The sequence below is a fragment of the Pogona vitticeps genome, chromosome 5 (genome assembly GCF_051106095.1).
Source record: "Pogona vitticeps strain Pit_001003342236 chromosome 5, PviZW2.1, whole genome shotgun sequence".
Lineage (NCBI taxonomy): Eukaryota > Metazoa > Chordata > Lepidosauria > Squamata > Agamidae > Pogona > Pogona vitticeps.
The window spans coordinates 169,601,626-169,620,639 of record NC_135787.1 but is presented as its reverse complement, the minus strand read 5'-3'; the positions used below and the strand labels follow the sequence as shown (position 1 = coordinate 169,620,639).

General features: G+C 40.0%; 1 protein-coding gene across 1 annotated transcript in view; it reads right to left on the bottom strand.

Annotated features, from left to right (window-relative positions):
- Positions 1–10: 10 nt before the first annotated feature.
- SYN3 (synapsin III) overlaps positions 11–19,014 on the bottom strand; it is a 240,444-nt gene continuing 221,440 nt past the window's right edge. The window contains exons 11-14 of the mRNA XM_073000041.2: positions 14,311–14,445; positions 9,285–9,366; positions 8,343–8,640; positions 11–4,361 (exon numbers count right to left, since the gene is read on the bottom strand). Of these exons, the coding sequence (XP_072856142.1) occupies positions 4,229–4,361; positions 8,343–8,640; positions 9,285–9,366; positions 14,311–14,445 (648 nt within the window). The 3' untranslated portion in view covers positions 11–4,228. The remainder of the gene's footprint in view (positions 4,362–8,342; positions 8,641–9,284; positions 9,367–14,310; positions 14,446–19,014) is intronic.

The window sequence follows — 19,014 nt, the reverse complement described above, 5'->3', positions numbered from 1 at the left end:
TTCAGACAGCTTCTGTTGCTAAAGGGTTCCCCCCTCCTTTTATTACTTGAAAAGCAATTTTGGTATTGGGTTCTTCAATGCACAAAGAATACAGAAGTAAAATGTTTCTTACACTTGAAAAAAATATATTGAACAGTTCATTCTATAGACAGTTGAATAATAACATGCTACAGTATAACCCAGATCCTAACCAAAAACCATAAGAATGCCTAAAGCTTTAGCAAGAAGTTGCCTTTTTGTACTTGCTGATTCTCTTGCAGGTATCAGGAAATAGCTTTAAGTGCATCATAAAATAAGATGATGAAACCCACTGTACAACCAAATAAGGTCAACACAATGTAGTGGAAATGAGTACACTCAAAATGTAGTTTCTCACCAACTTTGCTGGTGGTCTGTTATGTCATGTCAAATAATCTTCGGTGTCTTGTTCTGTATTGCTGTATGCATACCTGAAAATGTGTATATAGTCAATACAAGTTGTGGCTTGTGTTTTGAGAACACAAAGAGTGCCTGGCTGGAAGGTACCTCCTTGAAAGATCGACATGAATATAGCTTGCAGAGTGGTGGGTAGAACAAAATGATTTATGTTTGGAAAATGAATTGCATCTGTCATTCATGAGTGAAGTTTCTGACTAGTATTTTCAGTTTCATTTCACCCAGTTGTACTGTAAACCACTCTGTAGTAGTCCCATGTAACAGCATTGATTGGATTCTGAATGTGATACATTGTGGTATGTTTTTGGAAGAAAATGGAAGAAGGTGCAACTACAGCTGTTACACACATTTCCAAACTTAACATTTCTGAATGTGTATGTTAATGTGCCTGTGCATTTTTATGTGCATTGCCCTAAAGATGGGGTTTGTAGTTAGATAGTAGCACTTTGTATATTATTGCTTGCTTGACTCTTCATTAGAGTCATCCATTTACTTTGAAATCTTGATATTTCAGCATAAAACTGTTTTGAGGGGATGTAGTGTTAAACTTTACAAAACATCTTTCATTTCAGTAGTGGCCCATTAAGTTCTTACACAGCTTTGGTGAGGCACACTCCTACTGAATTATTAAATTTCTGAGCTAGATTATAATGGCTAAAGTGATAAAACCTAAATCAGCTGTATAAAAAGGCTTGAGTATAAGAATTTAGCTCTGATATGCCCTTTGTTGTTATTGTTTAGTCATTAAGTCATGTTCGACTCTTCGTGACCTCATGGACCAGAGCATGCCAGGCCTTCCTGTCTTCCACTGCCTCCCGGAGTTGGGTCAAATTCATGTTGATAGCTTTGATGCCACTGTCCAACCATCTTGTCCTCTCTCGTCCCCTTCACCTCTTGCCTTCACACTTTCCCAACATCAGGGTCTTTTCCAGGGAGTGCCCTTAAACTCTAGCTATTTCTTGTTACCTTATAAGAGTCTAGCTAGAATGGGATGCTTACACACTCCACTTGTATAATTAGCCTTTTTGATGGCAAAACAAGCTTTTTATGGGAGGAAATATTCACTGTTTTTGTAGCATTCTAGTACAAATGGTGATGTGATTTCGCTCTATGATGAGGTAGGTTAAATAGAGTTCTTCAGCATAAACTTGAGCATGAATCCGTGTTTTTAACCACTAAAAGCCACATTTTGGTATGCTGGTTGAAAGGAAAGCTCTGTTAGCAGTTTGCAGGAGATTAGTCTTCTGATATGATTTCTAACTGCATTTATATCACCTTGTGGAAATCATAGTTACAGCAACTGAGACTAGGAAGTAAAATGATTGGAGCTCTATTGCTGTTCAGTTTGACATGCAAGGTTGGAGTTAAGCAGATGGCTCAGTTGAGAAGCTTGAAGATGGTTAAAATTTGAATAGTGCTGTGATGAGATTTGATTTTAGTCTTTGTCCAATTTAAGGTGCACTCTGTGTCACAGTGCATGTGAGTAACATTGGAACAGGTTTGTTAGCCATTAAAAAATTGTAAGAGTAGTTTGGGTGTACTAAAAACAACACAACACTTTCTACAGGCTGGCAAAGACCTTTCTCTAAAGGCAGGCTTTCCCTTAGAGGGCTTTAAAAGATGGATTGTGCTCTGGAGCTCTTAAATGTGTTTACTATTGATATTATTCACTGTTTTTAATATAATACTTGTTTAATTTTAATATTTGTATACTTACTGTTTTTAGGTTTCAAATATGGTCTGTTTAATGATGTAAGCTGCCTTGGGTCCTTTTAGGGAGAAAGGCAGAATAAAAATATTTTAAATAAATAAATAGTAAAAAAAAAAATTCTTAGTACTAAGCACGACCTGTTCCCACCCCTCATTAAGATTGGGGGCAGGGCCCATGGCATGACTTAGTGCATTTCGACATCTTAGCTATTCTGTTTAATTTTGAGTGTAGAGAAGTCAAATGATAAGCTTATGGATACCTTATCATTTAGTCCAGCTGTCTTTGTTAAAACTATGTTTACTTCCATCGGAAGTGTGGTGCCAGGCCAATGTCCTGTTTATTTCAGTGTTGCATAGATAGTGCTGTGAAAAGGAAGTCAACCATGTTCTTCAGCTCCAAAGTGAAAATGGATAGCTAGAATCCTGGCATGAACTTTTCTTCCTCTTTGCCTTTTCTTCCTCTTTTTATGCCTAGAAGGTAGTCTCATCTTGCCAGACTTTGAAAATATGTTGCTAAGGGCAGAATCTGACACTGGTATGGGAGAAGATGCAGCAGGATTACAATGAAGCAAATCTTTATTTTGGGTAACCCCCAAATACCCCCTTCTTTGTTCCCACTAGAGCATTTAGTTGTTGCATTCTATGACTGGCTGGATATCTTTTTAAAATTATACCTACTAATTTTGTTCTTAATCGGCATCTGACATGGCTTCTTCAGCATATCCATAGTCATGCTGATGTTGCACTTTTCCTGACTCTTGGGTTTCTGTAGGAAGTGTGTTGGGTCCAGTCCTTATTTGAAAAGTATTATGGCTATTTTTGTACTACAGTAAATTTGAAATACGTTTTGCATGTTCACAAGTGTGATGTGCATCATGTGTCTGTATTTGAACTGTATTGCGTAGGATCAGCATAAAATAGCTGTTGGGGTCTTGGGGAGGTTGAACCTTTGTAGCAAAAGGAACAAAATAATTTGAGCCAGAATAACCTCACTACCCATTCCCAATGCCACTAGGATGCTAAATTTAAGTGCGGCTCAGAATTAGAATGGATTTGAGATCAGGTGCTGTTGACCAAAATAATCTCGCTAGAAATTATTTGAATTTGTTAAGCCATGTAGAAAGTACTGCGAACCACACCTAGCATCATAGATGCTTGCTCTGCTGTGAATATTATAAGAAGGGCATTTTGAAAATTCTCTCATTTTGACATGCAAAATTGGCTCTAGTTCAACAGGAAGTTGGTTGCTGTAATCTATGGCTGGATTTATGCTTCTTGAAGTTCCCTGTACTAGCTTTGAGAATTCCTTTTACATTGTTGACACTTTTTAATTATCTCTGATCCTCTGAAGCAAGTAAACTGAATATATACATAAGGGGTGTGTTAATAACAGACAGGCTGAAGTCCTGTTTCTTAGTGTAGTCGGTTGCATTAGAGTAGGCCTGTTGAATTTGGCGATTCAGTGAGTCAAATCTTTTGTAATTTCCCTTGACTCATATGGGCCTATTCTAGTTGTGGCTTACTTTAGCATGGCAAGTTGTACTAACTAGGCCCGTTTGAATCAGTGGAATCAAGAGGACGTGACTCATCATATCCCCAATGAGTGCAACCTCTTAGGCCAAGCAACAGAGTTTCAGCCATTGAAAGATAACTAAAAGGTTCTATTTGTAAATTCTGGGCATACTCATATAAACAGTAAAGTAGATTAATGAGTGAATGAGTGGTGAGGCATCAGGACTGTGCGCCACCCACCGTTGCCATTCATTCATATGTCTCCTATAAATATCCCTATAAGGTGTCCACATTTGTAAGCTCAGTATCACATGAACTTTACCCTCAGACTTGAAATGCGTGCATATATTGTGCATATTGTCATGGTTATGCACTGTTCAGAAGAGTCTGGATGTGGAAGATCCCACTATGTGTTGAGATGCATCCCTTTGTTGTATGTAAGAATAGGCTCTGTAAGAAACTATACATAATACTGGGTAATCCAAGGACAAGACTAGACAGATGAATATATAAAACAGTTAGGAAATTTAAAAACACACATCCAAAATTGCTCTAACTCCAGGCTGAAAAACTAATCAGAAAACAGGCTAGCAAATGACTTCCTCAGGTTGCGGATGGTTTCAGCTTTTGCCTCGTCTTCGTTGGGATTTCCCCGCTGTGAAGATTCTGAGAGGCTGAAGGTGTTTGTAAGAGATTGTGACTTGCTGTGAAAGAGAAAAGAAAAGAATTTTAAATATGGACATTTCCTTTGGAGACATAAACGGAGGACCAGGCTGGAAGCATTGGTATTCTTGGGCGACTATCAAAGTATCAGTCAGAGCTTGGAAATGTACTTTATAGGCCTAGGGAGAGCACATGGTCTCTCAACATGACTTGTGTCTCAGGTCTGTTTTGAGGATAGCATGGGAAGGAGAAGAGCCATCTAAACCTCCTTGGTCTCACCAGAGAAAAGATGAGATATAAATGTTACAAAGTACACTGGTGCCTCGCACAACGAGTGCCTCACACAACGATGAATTCACACAACGATGCCTTTTTCTGTCAAATTTGCTGCCTCACACAGTGATGTTTCCTATGGGGGATTTTCACACAACGATCTCCCTTTTCGCTCCTGTAAAAGTGTCTTACAATGTTTGGAAGCTGTTTTAAATGATTGCAATGGTTAGTCCACCTCCTGAAACCTATGCAAACTGATTTTGGTGTTGTTCTGACACTTCGTTAATTTATGATGATTTTTTGAATTTTCTCCATTGGAAACCATTGGATGGTCTGCCTAATGGTTTCCAATGGAAAAAACAAAAAATCATCATAAATTAACGAAGTGTCAGAACAACACCAAAATCAGTTTGCATAGGTTTCAGGAGGTGGACTAACCATTGCAATCATTTAAAACAGCTTCCAAACATTGTAAGACACTTTTACAGGAGCGAAAAAGGACTTCGCAAAGCCATTGGAATGTATTGAGTCGGCTTCAATACATTCCAGTGAAGGAAACATTGTTTCACACAGCGATGTTTCCTATGGGGATTTTCACTCAGCGATGGCAATCCGTTCCAATTGGAACGGATTAACCGTTTTTCAATGCATTCCTATGAGAAATGGTGTTTCACACAACGTTGATTTTTTTGGAACCAATTAACATCGTTGTGTGAGGCACCACTGTATAACAAAGTATATACAATTTCTCCAAGATAATGTGTTTAGCATCATTTAAACATTGCAGAAGACAGCAAAACGTTTAATTACCTATTTTCCGTTCTATACCCTTAGGGTTGAAAAGCATACGGCATAACATTTTGAATGTTCTGCTGAAATGTGTAAACCACTTCTATACTTAAGTAAAAACTTTTTGAAGTAGTGGGAAAAAATAATTAGATAATTAGAAAAAAATTCACATTAGCAAAACATAAATATTGTTCTCCACCCATTAGTTTGTTTTGAAATTTAACTTAATTATACCTGTGTTGCAAACAAAGCACTGGCTAAAATCCTGTTTGTGTGAGTTGTGCTCTGTAAAGCTGCTGATGTCATCAACTGGAGTATTTTTGTCATGAGTCATCTATAAGTCCTGTGTCACCCTTCCCATTTTTGAGAAGCAGGACTGCCAAACAGGAAAAGGAACATGTTAATACTGTACTGGAAATTGTTGCCCCTGGAATGACTTTACTATTGATGGCAGTTTTTTAACATCACCACCAGAAAGCATAAGGGAGCTTTCTTAGTATTAAAAACACAGTTTTTGTAAGAGAAATCTTTGCATTACGGGAGTGTGCGCAACTCCCCAAGGGAGCTAGTTGTACAAATCCCTGGAGCACTGTAGGTAACCTATTCCTGTTCTTAAGTTTGGAAACTTTAGTGGAACAATTGGTGCCAACAAGTTAGATACATGTTAGTAACAGATTTCACTTGAGCCAGTTTGAAGATGTGGAAGTTTAAGACTCTTGAATTTCAGTAGAAATTTTTTTTTGGAAGATGTGTTCCATGTAAGAAAAGAAAGATCAAAGAAACAATGAATGCTTTGGATCCCATGATTAATTAATAATGGAATCAGGCTTTCATTGTGACAAATTTCTAACAGCCCTAATAAGGTTAATCCAGTGATATGGCCGAAGTTCAAGTGGTGAAGTTATGTACTGTCACATTGCTCACTTGGCTTAATAGTCACCTTTCCGTGTTCACTGTACAACACATTGGGTATAAAACTTTCCTAGTTGCTAATCAGCCACCTTGAGCAGACCACTGTTTGCATGTCTAGGTAAAGGTTCCCCTTGACATTTAGTCCAGTCGTGTCAAATTCTAGGGTGCAGTGCTCATCCCGGTCTCCAAACCATAGAGTCAGCGTTTGTCCAAAGACAGTTTCCATGGTCACATGGCCAGCACGACTAGACATGGAACGCCGCTGCCTTCCCACTGTGGTGGTACCTATTTATCTACTTGCATTTACATGCTTTCAAACTGCTAGATTGGCAGGAGCTGGGACAAGCGACGGGAGCTCACCCCATCACATGGATTCGATCTTACGACTGCTGGCCTTCTGACCTTGCAGCACAGAGGCTTCAGCAGTTTAATCTGCAGTGCCACCATGTCCTGCATTTGCATGTCTACAGGTGTATTTTTATTTATTTATTTAAAATATTTTTAATATTTATTTAAAATATCTTACTCCTCAAAAAAGGACCCAAGAAGGCTTACCTCGTTTAAAAACACAATATTTAAAGCCAAAACCAGCAAATTAATCAAATACTTAAAAAATAATTAAATAAACATTATAATAAAAATGCAATATAAAGCATTACTAAAACAGATTTAAAAGCAACAAAAATAAAATCACCCCATTTTAAAACCTCTCAGACAGACAGCCATTCAGGGAAAGCCTGCCTGAAGAGAAAAGTCTTGGCCCTCTTGCAGAAGGACAGCAAAGATGGGGCCAGTCTGGCTTCTTGTACGCAAATGATTCCTCCTCCAAGTGGTGTGCAGAGCAGTGGTGAGAAAAGCAAGCTGCCACAATCTACCCTCCCTCTGTGCATCAGAGTGGAAGAAGATGTAGCTCTAAAATGCTTGTGTGCTTTATGCAAGGTGCAGAAGTGTATTTACTACAGATCATTTAGAGCCTTGTCAGCATCTTTTGACAGCTTGGCAACGTAGGGGAAGATGAAGTTTTTTTTTTAAAGGTAACAAATGGCTGATACTATTTTCAGTAAGCTGGTATGGCATTTCTATTTTGGCATTTAGGGTTTGGTTTTGGTAGTTATGCTACAATCATGTTGAAGGGCCAAATTATTATTTGGCAAATTGAAATGGACCAGTAACTCAGAGAGATGCACCTTTATTTTGTATGTATGTCTTGTATTAGGCAAAAACAAAGCAAAAATAAAAAATGGAGACAAAAACATTGTAGTACCTTAAAGACCAACTGCTATATTTTGATGTGAGATTTTGTGGACTAGTCTGAAGAATATCTGATGTCTGAAGAGAGTGGACATGTCCATAAAAGCTCATATTAAGATATAGCAGTTAATTTTTAAAGTGCCAGACTATTTTTGTCTTTTTTATTTTTTATTTTTGTTTTGCTTTTGCCTGATATGCTAGCACAGACTAACACAACTATCTCCTCTAAAACTTTAGCATGTACAGTGGACCCTCGACTTACAGATGAGATGGCTCGACTTATAGCCTTCCCTGGCAGCAAAATTTAGGTTCGACTTGCAGCCAGAGAATCGACCTACAGACCAGAAAAAAAAAAATGGCGGGTTACAGCATTAATCGGTTTTCAATGCATTGCAGGTCAATGGAGACTCGACCTACAGACTTTTCGACCTGCAGCCACCATTCCAATACGGATAATTCCGTAAGTAGAGGGTCCACTGTAGTTTGAATTAGATACTTGAATTACTGCAGCCTCTGCTGTCCCCATGCGCTGTAACCAAAGTCCAGTGGTGTACTTCCTCTGGATCCCACTGTTTCCCCATGACAACCCTCTCTTTCCCCCATACACCTTAAAAACCTACTGGGGAGGACTGGGAAAAACCTCTGGAGTAGGTATTTTAGATACCATATGGAACTGCAACCGGAAAAGGAAATCGCTATTCTGTCTTGGCTTGGATACCAGTGTGTACTGTTGGATCTTTGCTCTGTTTAATGTAGAAATTACATTAGGCATCTAATATACAGTAATAGGGACCTACTTTAGGTGTGGATGAGGAGGAGCCTGCTTCTTTGATGCTTCTCCAGAGCCCTGCTGACCAGGACCTCGCCCTTGAGCTGGGGGTCGAGGCTGCTGTGGAGGAAAGGTGGCAGGTTTGGAAGGCTGACTCGGTGAACTTCCGGCTGATGATCGAGTCTGTTGGGGAGATCCAGGTGACCTCTGCTGCTGGGGTGAGGTGGACTGGGGGCTCTGAGGTTGTTGACCTTGCGGAGAGAGCCTTTGCTGGGGTGGAGCTCCTGTCCGTGCAGGCTGTGGTCCTTGAGGTTGGCGTGGCCCCCCTAGAGCAAAGAGGTGCATTTCAATAGAGAATAGTCTCTTTACCCATGAGCATTACAGTCACGTCTTTAGTATGATTTCCCAATATCTACATGGCTGAATGCTAAGAATCCAGTGACTTGCAGTAACTTATTAGAGTTAAAATTATTCTCACATCTTAGATTGAGGTTAGAAACACCAGTTTATAAATATTGCAAGCTTAAAGACACTCGGTGAAAGCTTGCTCCTTTCTTGAGGAACTTCAAAACTGCATTATTGTATCGTATTTTCAAGCACATTCTTCATTCCTGTAATTTAAAAAGTCACAGTTCTTCTAAGAATCTTTTAAAATTCTTGCTTCACTTGACACTTATAGTAATAAATAAATTTTAAAGCTCATATTTTGGTGTCATATTTGAGTTAAAATATTTTGGCTTATTTATCATGTTGTATTGGTTCTAGAGCTTTTAAAGGTATTGTTTGCATGCTTTGGGGGGCTCTTCACTCTTCTAAAAGTTAGACCTAAGCCTCTTTTAGAAAACGCTCTCTTGGAACAAAAGTGGTATTTTTTAATGTGCCTTCCTTTTCTATAAAGTTCTGAACTTTCTCCCCCATATCAGTGTCTTGGGCAAGCCATGCCTTGTATGTTTTGCAGTAAGGTTTGTACCTTGAGGTGGCGGGCGAGGTTGGGAAAGTTGTCCAAGTTGGGGGCCGGATTGAGTCTGCAACTGTGATTTCATTGACTGTGGCTAGAAACAAAACAAAACGTTATTGTCAACTGAAAATCAGAAATGTGGTAAGTATGTAGCTATACTACATATTGTCCATAACAGCATAAATTCTGTACATGTATTTAACTGGGAATGATGTCTTTAGTAACAAGGATAACAAACAAGGGGGCTGTTTAGTAGATAAACTTGTAGTTACAATCTGGAGTACATGTTTCTAAAAGAGCCTTCATATCAATGCTGGTTGCTTTGCAACATTGTTTAACAGATACCTGGAGTGGTAGGCATACACTTACAGTGGTGCCTTGGAAGACGAACGCCTCGCTTGACGAAAACCCGCAAGACAAATGATTTTTGCGATCGCTGTGGTGCCTTGCAAGACGGCTTCTTCTATGGCTGTGCTTTGCAAGACGAATGTTTTCTGCAAGACTGTTGCCTTGCAACATGAATGAATTATTTTCATCTTGCAAGGTTCCCATAGGAATGTATTGCGATGCATTCCTATCGGAAACCGCTTTTTGCAAGATGAAAATTTCACAAGACAGTGCTATTCGCGGAATGAATTACATTCGTCTTGCGTGGCACCACTGTATTTAGCTTGGTTCACAGCTTCTGTTTTTTCAATGCAAGGTGTGAAACTTTTGGCTTTCCAAATGTTTTCAGAAGTTTCCCTAGTGTTAAGATTGTGGTAGTTATAGTCTAAAACATTTGGAAGGTCAAAGGTTCTCTACCCTTTCTTTTAATACCTTCGTAAACAGGGGTATAGTTTAGCATGAACAGCTGGTTTGACCTAGTTGTAGAGTCAGGAGTTCAACCCCCACTTTGCCTTCTGAGAAAGGGGCCAGTTGAGATCACCTGAAGTATGTGCCATTTCGAGGATTATATGCCCCTACCACTTGTGGCCTGCATTATTCTAGAATGCTACCTGAATGAGGGACTGGTAAATCCTGCTTTGATATTTCATATCTGCAAAACCCAGGAAGATTGCCATGAGTCAGAATTGATGGCACATTATTATTAATTAAAACAGAGGGGAGTAAAGCATGGCCCTCCAAATGTGTTTAGACCATAGTTTCCAGAAGTCTTCACTGCCACCTTTGCTGGCCAGGATTTCTGGGAGTTGAAGTCCAAGAACATCTGAAGGCCCAAGGTTGGGGACTACTGTTCTGGAGGATTGGCTTTCTCAGTTTTTGACATCAGCACCATCACCTGGCAGAGAATGGGAATTTGACAACATCGATCAGGTAATCAGCACATTCAGGGGTCCCATGGTTCTTAAGCATCTAGGTTTCAGACTTGCATGTGGACCAAATGTGCTCTGTAGCATCTTTACTGTGCAGGTGCACAGAATTCCCATGTGAATCAGATCTCCTGTCACTGAACTTTTCATATAGGATGTGTTTTATCAGCCATGTATGGTATACGTGTTAAAAGTACCCATTTGTTTCTCTTGGTTTTCATCACAGAGCATTTTTATTTGTGTTTCCGGAGATCACCTTTTTATGTAAATATGTGAGGCAGTATGCAGGATAAACAGCATATGCAAATCGAACCATTTGTTGTTGTTATTTAGTCGTTAAGTTGTGTCTGACTCTTCGTGACCCCATGGACCAGAGCATGCCAGGCCCTCTTGTCTTCCACTGCCTCCTGGAGTTGGGTCAAATTCATTCTGGTAGTTTCGATGACACTGTCCACCCATCTGGTTCTCTGTTGTTGGCTTCTCCTCTTGCCTTCACACTTTCCCAACATCAGAGTCTTTTCCAGGGAGTCTTCTCTTCTCATGAGATGGCCAAAGTCTTCTCTTAATTCTGGCTTGGAATTCATCCAGTCCAGCCTTTCACATGATGTATTCTGCATAGAAGTTAAATAAGCAGGGGGACAATATACAGCCTTGTCATACTCCTTTCCCAATTTTGAACCATGAGATGGCCAGTCTTCTCATGAGATGGAGCCTCAGCTTCAGGATATGTCCTTCCAGCGAGCACTCAGGGTTGATTTCCTTCAAAATTGATAGGTTTTTTCTCCTTGCAGTCCAGGGGACTCTCAAGAGCCTCCTCAGCACCACAATTCAAAAGCATCAGTTATTCGGTAGTCAGCCCTCTTTATGGTCCAGCTCTCACTTCCGTACATCGCTACTGGAAAAACCATAGCTTTGTCTATGCGGACCTTTGTCGGCAAGGTGATGTCTGCTTTTTAAGATGCTGTCAAGGTTTGTCATCGCTTTCCTCCCAAGAAGTAGGTTTCTTTTAATTTCGTGGCTGCTGTCCCCATCTGCAGTGATCATGGAGCCCAAGAAGGTAAAATCTGTCACTGCCTCCATATCTTCCCCTTCTATTTGCCAGGAGGCGATGGGACCAATGGCCATGATCTTAGTTTTTTTGCACTCTACTCTTTCACCCTCATTAAGAAGTTCTTTAATTCCCCCTCCTTTTCTGCCACCAGAGTGGCATCATCTGCATACCTGAGGTTGTTGATATTTCTTCCGGCAATCTTAATTCCGGCTTGGGATTCATCCAGGCCAGCCTTTTGTATGATGCATTCTGCATATAAGTTAAATAAGCAGGGGACAATATACAGCCTTGTTGTGTTCCTTTCCCAAGTTTGAATCAATCAGTTGTTGCATATCAGAACTGTTGCTTCCTGTCTGACATATAGATTTCTCAGGAGATAGATAAGGTGGTGAGGCACTCCCATTTCTTTAAGAACTTGCCATAGTTTGCTGTGGTCCACACAGTCAAATATTTTTGCGTAGTCAATGAAGCAGAAGTAGATGTTTTTCTGGAACTCTCTGGCTTTCTCCATAATCCAGCGCATGTTAGTAATTTCGTCTCTAGTTCCTCTGCCCCTTCGAAATTCAGCTTGTACTTCTGGGAGTTCTTGGTCCACATACCGCTGAAGCCTACCTTGTAGGATCTTGAGCATAACCTTGCTAGTGTGTGAAATGAGTCCAATTGTATGGTAGCTGGAGCATTCTTTTGCACAGCCCTTCTTTGGGATGTAGACAGATCTTTTGCAGTCCTCTGGCCACTGCTGAATTTTCTAAACTTGCTGGCATATTGAGTGTGGCACCTTAACAGCATCATCTTTTAAGATTTCAAATAGTTCAACTGGAATGCTATCACCTCCATTGGCCTTGTTGTTAGCCATGCTTTCTAAGGCCCACATGACTTTACTCTCCAGGATGTCTGGGTCAAGGTCAGGAACCACACCATCCGTGTTGTCCGGGACATCCAGATCTTTCTGGTATAATTTCTCTGTGTATTCTTGCCACCTCTTCTTGATGTCTTCTGCTTCTGTTAGGTCCCTACCATTTTTGTCCTTTATCATGTCTATCTTTGCACAAAATGTTCCTTTAATATCTCCAGTTTTCTCAAACAGATCTCTGGTTTCCCCCCCTTCTATTATTTTCCTCTATATCTTTGCACTGTTCATTTAAGAAGGCCCTGTTGTCTCTCCTTGCTGTTCTTTGGAAGTCTGCATTCCATTTTTTGTTATTTTCCCTATCTCCCTTGCATTTTGTTTCCCTTCTCTTCTCTGCTATTTGTAAGGCCTCGTTGGACAGCCACTTTGCTTTCTTGCATTTCCTTTTCTTTGGGATGGTTTTTGTTGCTGCCTCCTGTACAATGTTATGAGCCTCCATCCATAGTTCTTCAGGCAGTCTGTCCACCAAATCGAGTTCCTTAAATCTGTTCTTCACTTCCACTGTGTATTCATAAGGGATTTGGTTTAGATTATACCTGACTAGCCCAGGTATGGTGTTGTAAGTCTTCATAGAATTGGTCAATTTCAGTTTCTTCAGCATTGGTGGTTGGTGCATAAACTTGGATTACTGTGATGTTGAAAGGTCTGCCTTGGATTCATATTGAAATCATTCTGTCATTTTTGAGACTGTATCCCAATACAGCTTTTCCCACTCTTTTGTTGACTATGAGGGCTACTCCATTTCTTCTACAGGATTCTTGCCCACAATAGTAGATATGATAATTCTCTGAATTGAATTTGCCAGTTCCCGTCCATTTTACTTCATTGACGCCCAGGATGTCAATGTTTATTCTTGCCATCTCCTGTTTGATAACATCCAGCTTACCAAGGGTCATAGATCTTACATTCCAAGTTCCTATGCAGTATTTTTCTTTGCAGCATTGAACTTTTCTTTCACTTCCAGGCACGTCCACAGCTGAGCATCCTTTCGGCTTTGGCCCAACCACTTCATTAGCACTGGAGCTACTTGTACTTGTCCTCTTCTCTTCCTCAGTAGCATGTTGGACGCCTTCCAACCTGAGGGGCTCATCTTCCAGCGTCATATCTTTTGTTACTGTCCATGGAGTTTTCTTGGCAAAGATACTGGAGTGGTTTGCCAGTTCCTGCTCCAGGTTGATCGTGTTTAGTCAGAACGCTCCACTATGACCTGTCCGTCTTGGGTGTCCCTGTACGGCATAGCCCATAGCTTCTCTGGATTATTCAAGTGCCTTCGCCACAACAAGGCAGCAATCCGTGAAGGGGCATTGAACCATACCATGTAATATGTGTTGAATATATTACAGGATAAACAGCACATATGCCTGCATCTTTTCTTTAGTGGACTAGGTAAGTAAAAGCCACATTAAGGAGGACATTTTGGATGTAAAATATCACCATGGGGAAAGTTAAGAACCCCCTCTGTCCTCTCATTCATTTTATACATAGAACCACAGAACTACATCTAACGAAGCTTTGCCCACAGTGAATCCAATTTCATTTATGGGATATTAGAAAAATAGCTTCAATGCTATAATGTATTATTAATAAATTATATTATAATTTATTGTATATTAATAATAGATAATATAATCTATTATGTTACATAAAACATTTTTCTGATGATACTGAAAATTCAGTATACTGAGATATTTAGTTATCTGAGCATGTGTTAAGGCTGTGAGAACATGCTGACTTCTCTGGAAGAGAGAACACCTATTTTCTTACCCAAGGTCTTAGAGGTGAAGGGGAGGATCCTGTACTCAGGAAGACCTGTGTCATTTTGGAGATAACGAGATCTGCTATTAGCTGTCTGTCTTCCTCTATGTGCTCCCCAATCAGAGGCATTGAGCTGTCCATCACCTGCAGAGATGAAATAAATCACACAAATGGAAGCTAGGTTCTTGCATTTATGTTATGGCAACCAAGGTAGTGAGAAAGGACTTGAGTACTGAAAATACAGATGATCATATAACTTCATGGAATTATTTCGTAGGTACTACTGTGACTCACCACACAATACAGTTCTTCAGCTTTCTTTAAAGTATGAAGTATAAAGTATAATGGTTTAACCAGCCTCTCAACCTTTCTTTGGCCACAGCCATAAATACAATATGAAAAATATAGGTTGAATCAGGATTGTATAAATGACATGATGAAACTAATAAGGTGGTGGGTGAAGAATTGTTCTCAGTCTGTTGCCCCCCCCAGGGGGCTATATGGTCCCCATAGTTTGGCTGGTCCAAACCATACCATGCTAATAATCTCTTTTAAAAATAGAGTAAAGAAGCATATCCAAATGTCTGCAGTTCCTGACTTGTGCACAGTATGTTTTGATGGCTGAAATCTTGTAGATGTACCTATTCCAGTGGAAGGATTATGGCATCACCAGCAAGAGGAGATTTGGAGTAATGAAAGAATTTCCCTTCCTCTTTCTTGGCTTTTCGGATTTGTGAATAATTCCTTTCATTGAGTGGGAGCTAAAGGAAGGGTGGAGGAAATCTTTCATTTTACAGAATCACAGCCACTGAATTATATTATGGGCATTGGGATATTTTCTGTAATGGAACACTTCCTCCTCTCATCCCATGGCTCCCACAACTTCCACTCAATGAAAGGAATTTGCAAGTCAGAAAAGCTATGGGAAGGCACCAGAAATCTTAACCCTGCTAGTAATGTTGTTACCATTCAGTGTGTGTAGCTATGCCAGCAGGGCTTTGGTCATAAAATAAGGTGGTCTGACTGATTTTGTGTTCCTTGGAAACTCCAAAAGTCAACCACCAGCTTCCCTCCCTTAAAAAAAAGAGAGAAAGCAATGCATACTGCTTAAATACCACCCTATAGCACTTAAAATGGGGACGTGGTGGTGCTGCAGGCTAAACCGCAGAAGCCTGTGCTGCAGGGTCAGAAGACCAAGCAGTCGTAAGATCGAATCCACGCGACGGAGTGAGCTCCCATCTCTTGTCCCAGCTCCCGCCAACCTAGCGATTCGAAAGCATGTAAATGCAAGTAGATAAATAGGGACCACTTCAGTGGGAAGGTAACAGCATTCCGTGTCTAAGTCGCACTGGCCATGTGACCACAGAAGATTGTCTTTGGACAAACGCTGGCTCTATGGCTTGGAAACGGAGATGAGCACCGCCCCCTAGAGTCGAACACAACTGGACAAAAAAAATTGTCAAGGGGAACCTTTACCTTTACCTATAGCACTTAAAGCACTGTCTGGGTGGTTTACAAGTTAATTATTCAGGCTACACATTGCCCCCCCCCAAACCCCCAAGCTGGGTACTGATTTTACCAACCTTGGGACGATAGAAGGCTGAGTCAATTCTGAGCTGGATAGAAACCCAGGTTTTGGCTGCAGTACAGCAGTTTAACCACTGCACCACAAAGGAATTCATGTTTCTGGAATTCTCTAAGAAGCACAATTCTCAGGCGCTTACATGCACCCTTAAGGAAACTACTCAGTTCCCCCGAAAATAAGACCTAACCTGAAAATAAGTTCTAGTGTGACTTTTCAGGATGCTTGTAATATAAGTAAGCCCTACCCCCAAAATAAGCCCTAGTTAAGTGAAGCCCCTCGAGGAGTTAACCTCGAGGCAAAATCTGGAGCCGGAGTCCCGGAGGCAATTCGTGTCATTCTGGCAACTCCTGCGACGTCGCTGGAACCAGTTGTATTGGCTCTTGCCTTTCCATTGGACCATTTCAGCGATGTGGAGAGGGGGGATTTGCTGTTATCCTCCATATTATTTTACCCAGGCTTCATGCTGGAGCTTTGCATACAGCATCAAAACAACACAGGAAGTAGCAGTTGCCAGTTATAAGTCTTTGCTTGATTGGCGTAGAGCATGATGCCAGGGGCTACTTCCGACGGTGGGAGAGGTCATTGCACCTCACTAGGTAGCTACTGCCCACCTTAAGCTGGGCAGTCCCCAGCCACTAACGGGACAGATTGCACTTGTCTGCAATGTGGAAGGGATTGTGCCTCTTGAGTCAGCCTTCTCAGCCACACTAGATGCTGTTCCATGTCCTCCATACAGAGCACGTTACCATAGTCCCTCGAGACTGAAGGATGCCTAAACGAAAGGTAGTATGTAAGAATTGTCCAGTCTTTGCAAAAAAAGGCACCATTGGGGATAGCATCCGCTTCACACCTTCCCAGTCTCAGGTTGCATGGATAAGAAAAGTTACTTTCGGATGACAACTCCATCAGGCATTCTGAGAGGTATAATCTAAAAACGTAACCTTAACTGTCAGTAAGAATTTCACAATTTCCTGTGAACACTGCCTCCTTGTGCTATTCTCTTTTGCCTATCTCGATAAAGTGAAATTTTGGCCCTGAAGCTAGAGAGTTGAGTCATTGGCCCACAAATAGAACAATGACACCATTCTGGGCAGTGGCCATCTTTATTCTGCAATGGTTTAAAGAAAATCACCTAGTTTACGTGATGATCTGCTGCATACATCCGGCAAATAGAGGCTGTTATTGCTTCATCCATCAGTGGTGTCTCTTTGGGTCTGCAATTTTTGTCTGCCCGTTGGCATTGTCTTGCTAGAAAAATGCTTGAACCTATCTTTCAAAGTCCTTGAATGCCTCACTAACTTTTTTTTAAAGAAGTGCAATGGGGCAGAGACTGGAGGAGGCACTGGTTCAGAAATGACACAAGCTTGAATTGCAAAACTAGGACACAATCCAAATGAAGATACACATTTCTCAGCTCTGCTGTTTCCAATGGCATAGAATTTAAGTGTTTCCTTAAGGATAAACTGAAACATATTTAAATCAAACCCACCCTGCCTAAATACATCCTTGTATAAATATAAGTCAGAAAATACAATGCAATCCATCTCTTATGTTTGAGGAAGTGGACTTGTCCACAAAAGCTCACATTAAAATATAGCAGTTAGTTTTTTAAGGTGCCACAACATTTTTGTCTTCTTAATTTTCTTCATTGCGAGTCATTTAATTATCTTAAGCTGATGCTCCTTGATGCAAAATTGAAGCTGGTCTCTGCTTCAGTTTCCTTTTATTATTATTATTATTATTATTATTATTATTATTATTATTATTATTATTATTATTATTATTATTATTATTATTATTATTATTATTATTATTATTATTATTATTATTATTATTATTATTATTATTATTATTATTATTATTATTATTATTAGTATTAGTATTAGTATTAGTATTAGTATTAGTATTAGTAGTAGTATTAGTAGTAGTAGTAGTAGTAGTAGTAGTAGTATTTGTATTTGTATTTGTATTTGTATTTGTATATTTATTTATTTATTTATTTATTTATTTATTTATTTATTTATTTATTTATACCCCGCCTATCTGGTCGGTTAACATAAATACATAAATACTTAATGTTATGAAGTATTTCTCTTACCACTAGATGGTGCCATTATACTCCTCAAACACTTGGGGGGACTGAGGGTCAATTTCACTAACAGATTTTGAGAAGCAGTAGAATCCTCTTACCCCCCCCCCCCCCCCGTTTCTTTAAATTGGCCATACAGAGTATGTAAGTGGATTTGTTTTCAGATAAAAAACACACTTCTATAAAGTTTAATTTTTTTTCAGTTAATAAAAACCAGTTGTAGCAACCACTTGGCTTTCGGCCAAGCTGAGATCAGCTTCTCCCTGGTTCCTCCCCAAAGAGGAAAAAGCAAGAAGGACTGAAAAGGCAGTCTAATGAGGACCGAACATGCTCCGTCAGCCCTGAAAATTAACAGATTTCAAGATGTGGAAATGGAAGAACGGGTTGTCCTAGAAAGAGGACATTATTGATGGACTGCAAGCCTGAACATAAACAATTCACAGTACAACAGTCCATCATAGGTTCCAGTTTCTAACTTACGTTAAGGTTTTTCTCATTGATGTTTTGATTAAAAAAAAACGCCTATAGATCTGGAAGTTGAGTCATGGCAACTGGACTTCTTTCTTGTTAGGTTAAAAGGTTTCACTACTCAGCAGACTGAAGAAGCTACTTGGATGAGCAGTGAAATGTTTCAAACGTTTCCACCTAATAAGAAAGGAATCCTGTTTCTATGAGCCAACTTCCAGATAACCACACCTGGATGATTGAGAATCTTCACAGATAAAAGGCCTATATAGTGCTTCAGACCCCATTTCTTTGCACAACAACCCTGTAAAACAGATTATTTTCACTGTATGTTTTACAACGCAAAGGCTACCTGAAGATATGTCCGTAAAAGCTACCCAGTAAGCAAGCAGCAGGGTTTATTGAAGACTTTGCAGAACCAGTTATATCTTTTAAACTCAAGAGATCATCTTCACATTGTCGTACATTACAACATTCCAGTGGGAGAGGCTATATGAAGAGTAAACAGTGCATTGTGAACATTTGCCTTGTGAGAATGTAAAGCACATTCCAGTGGCTGCTCAGGTGTCATGGG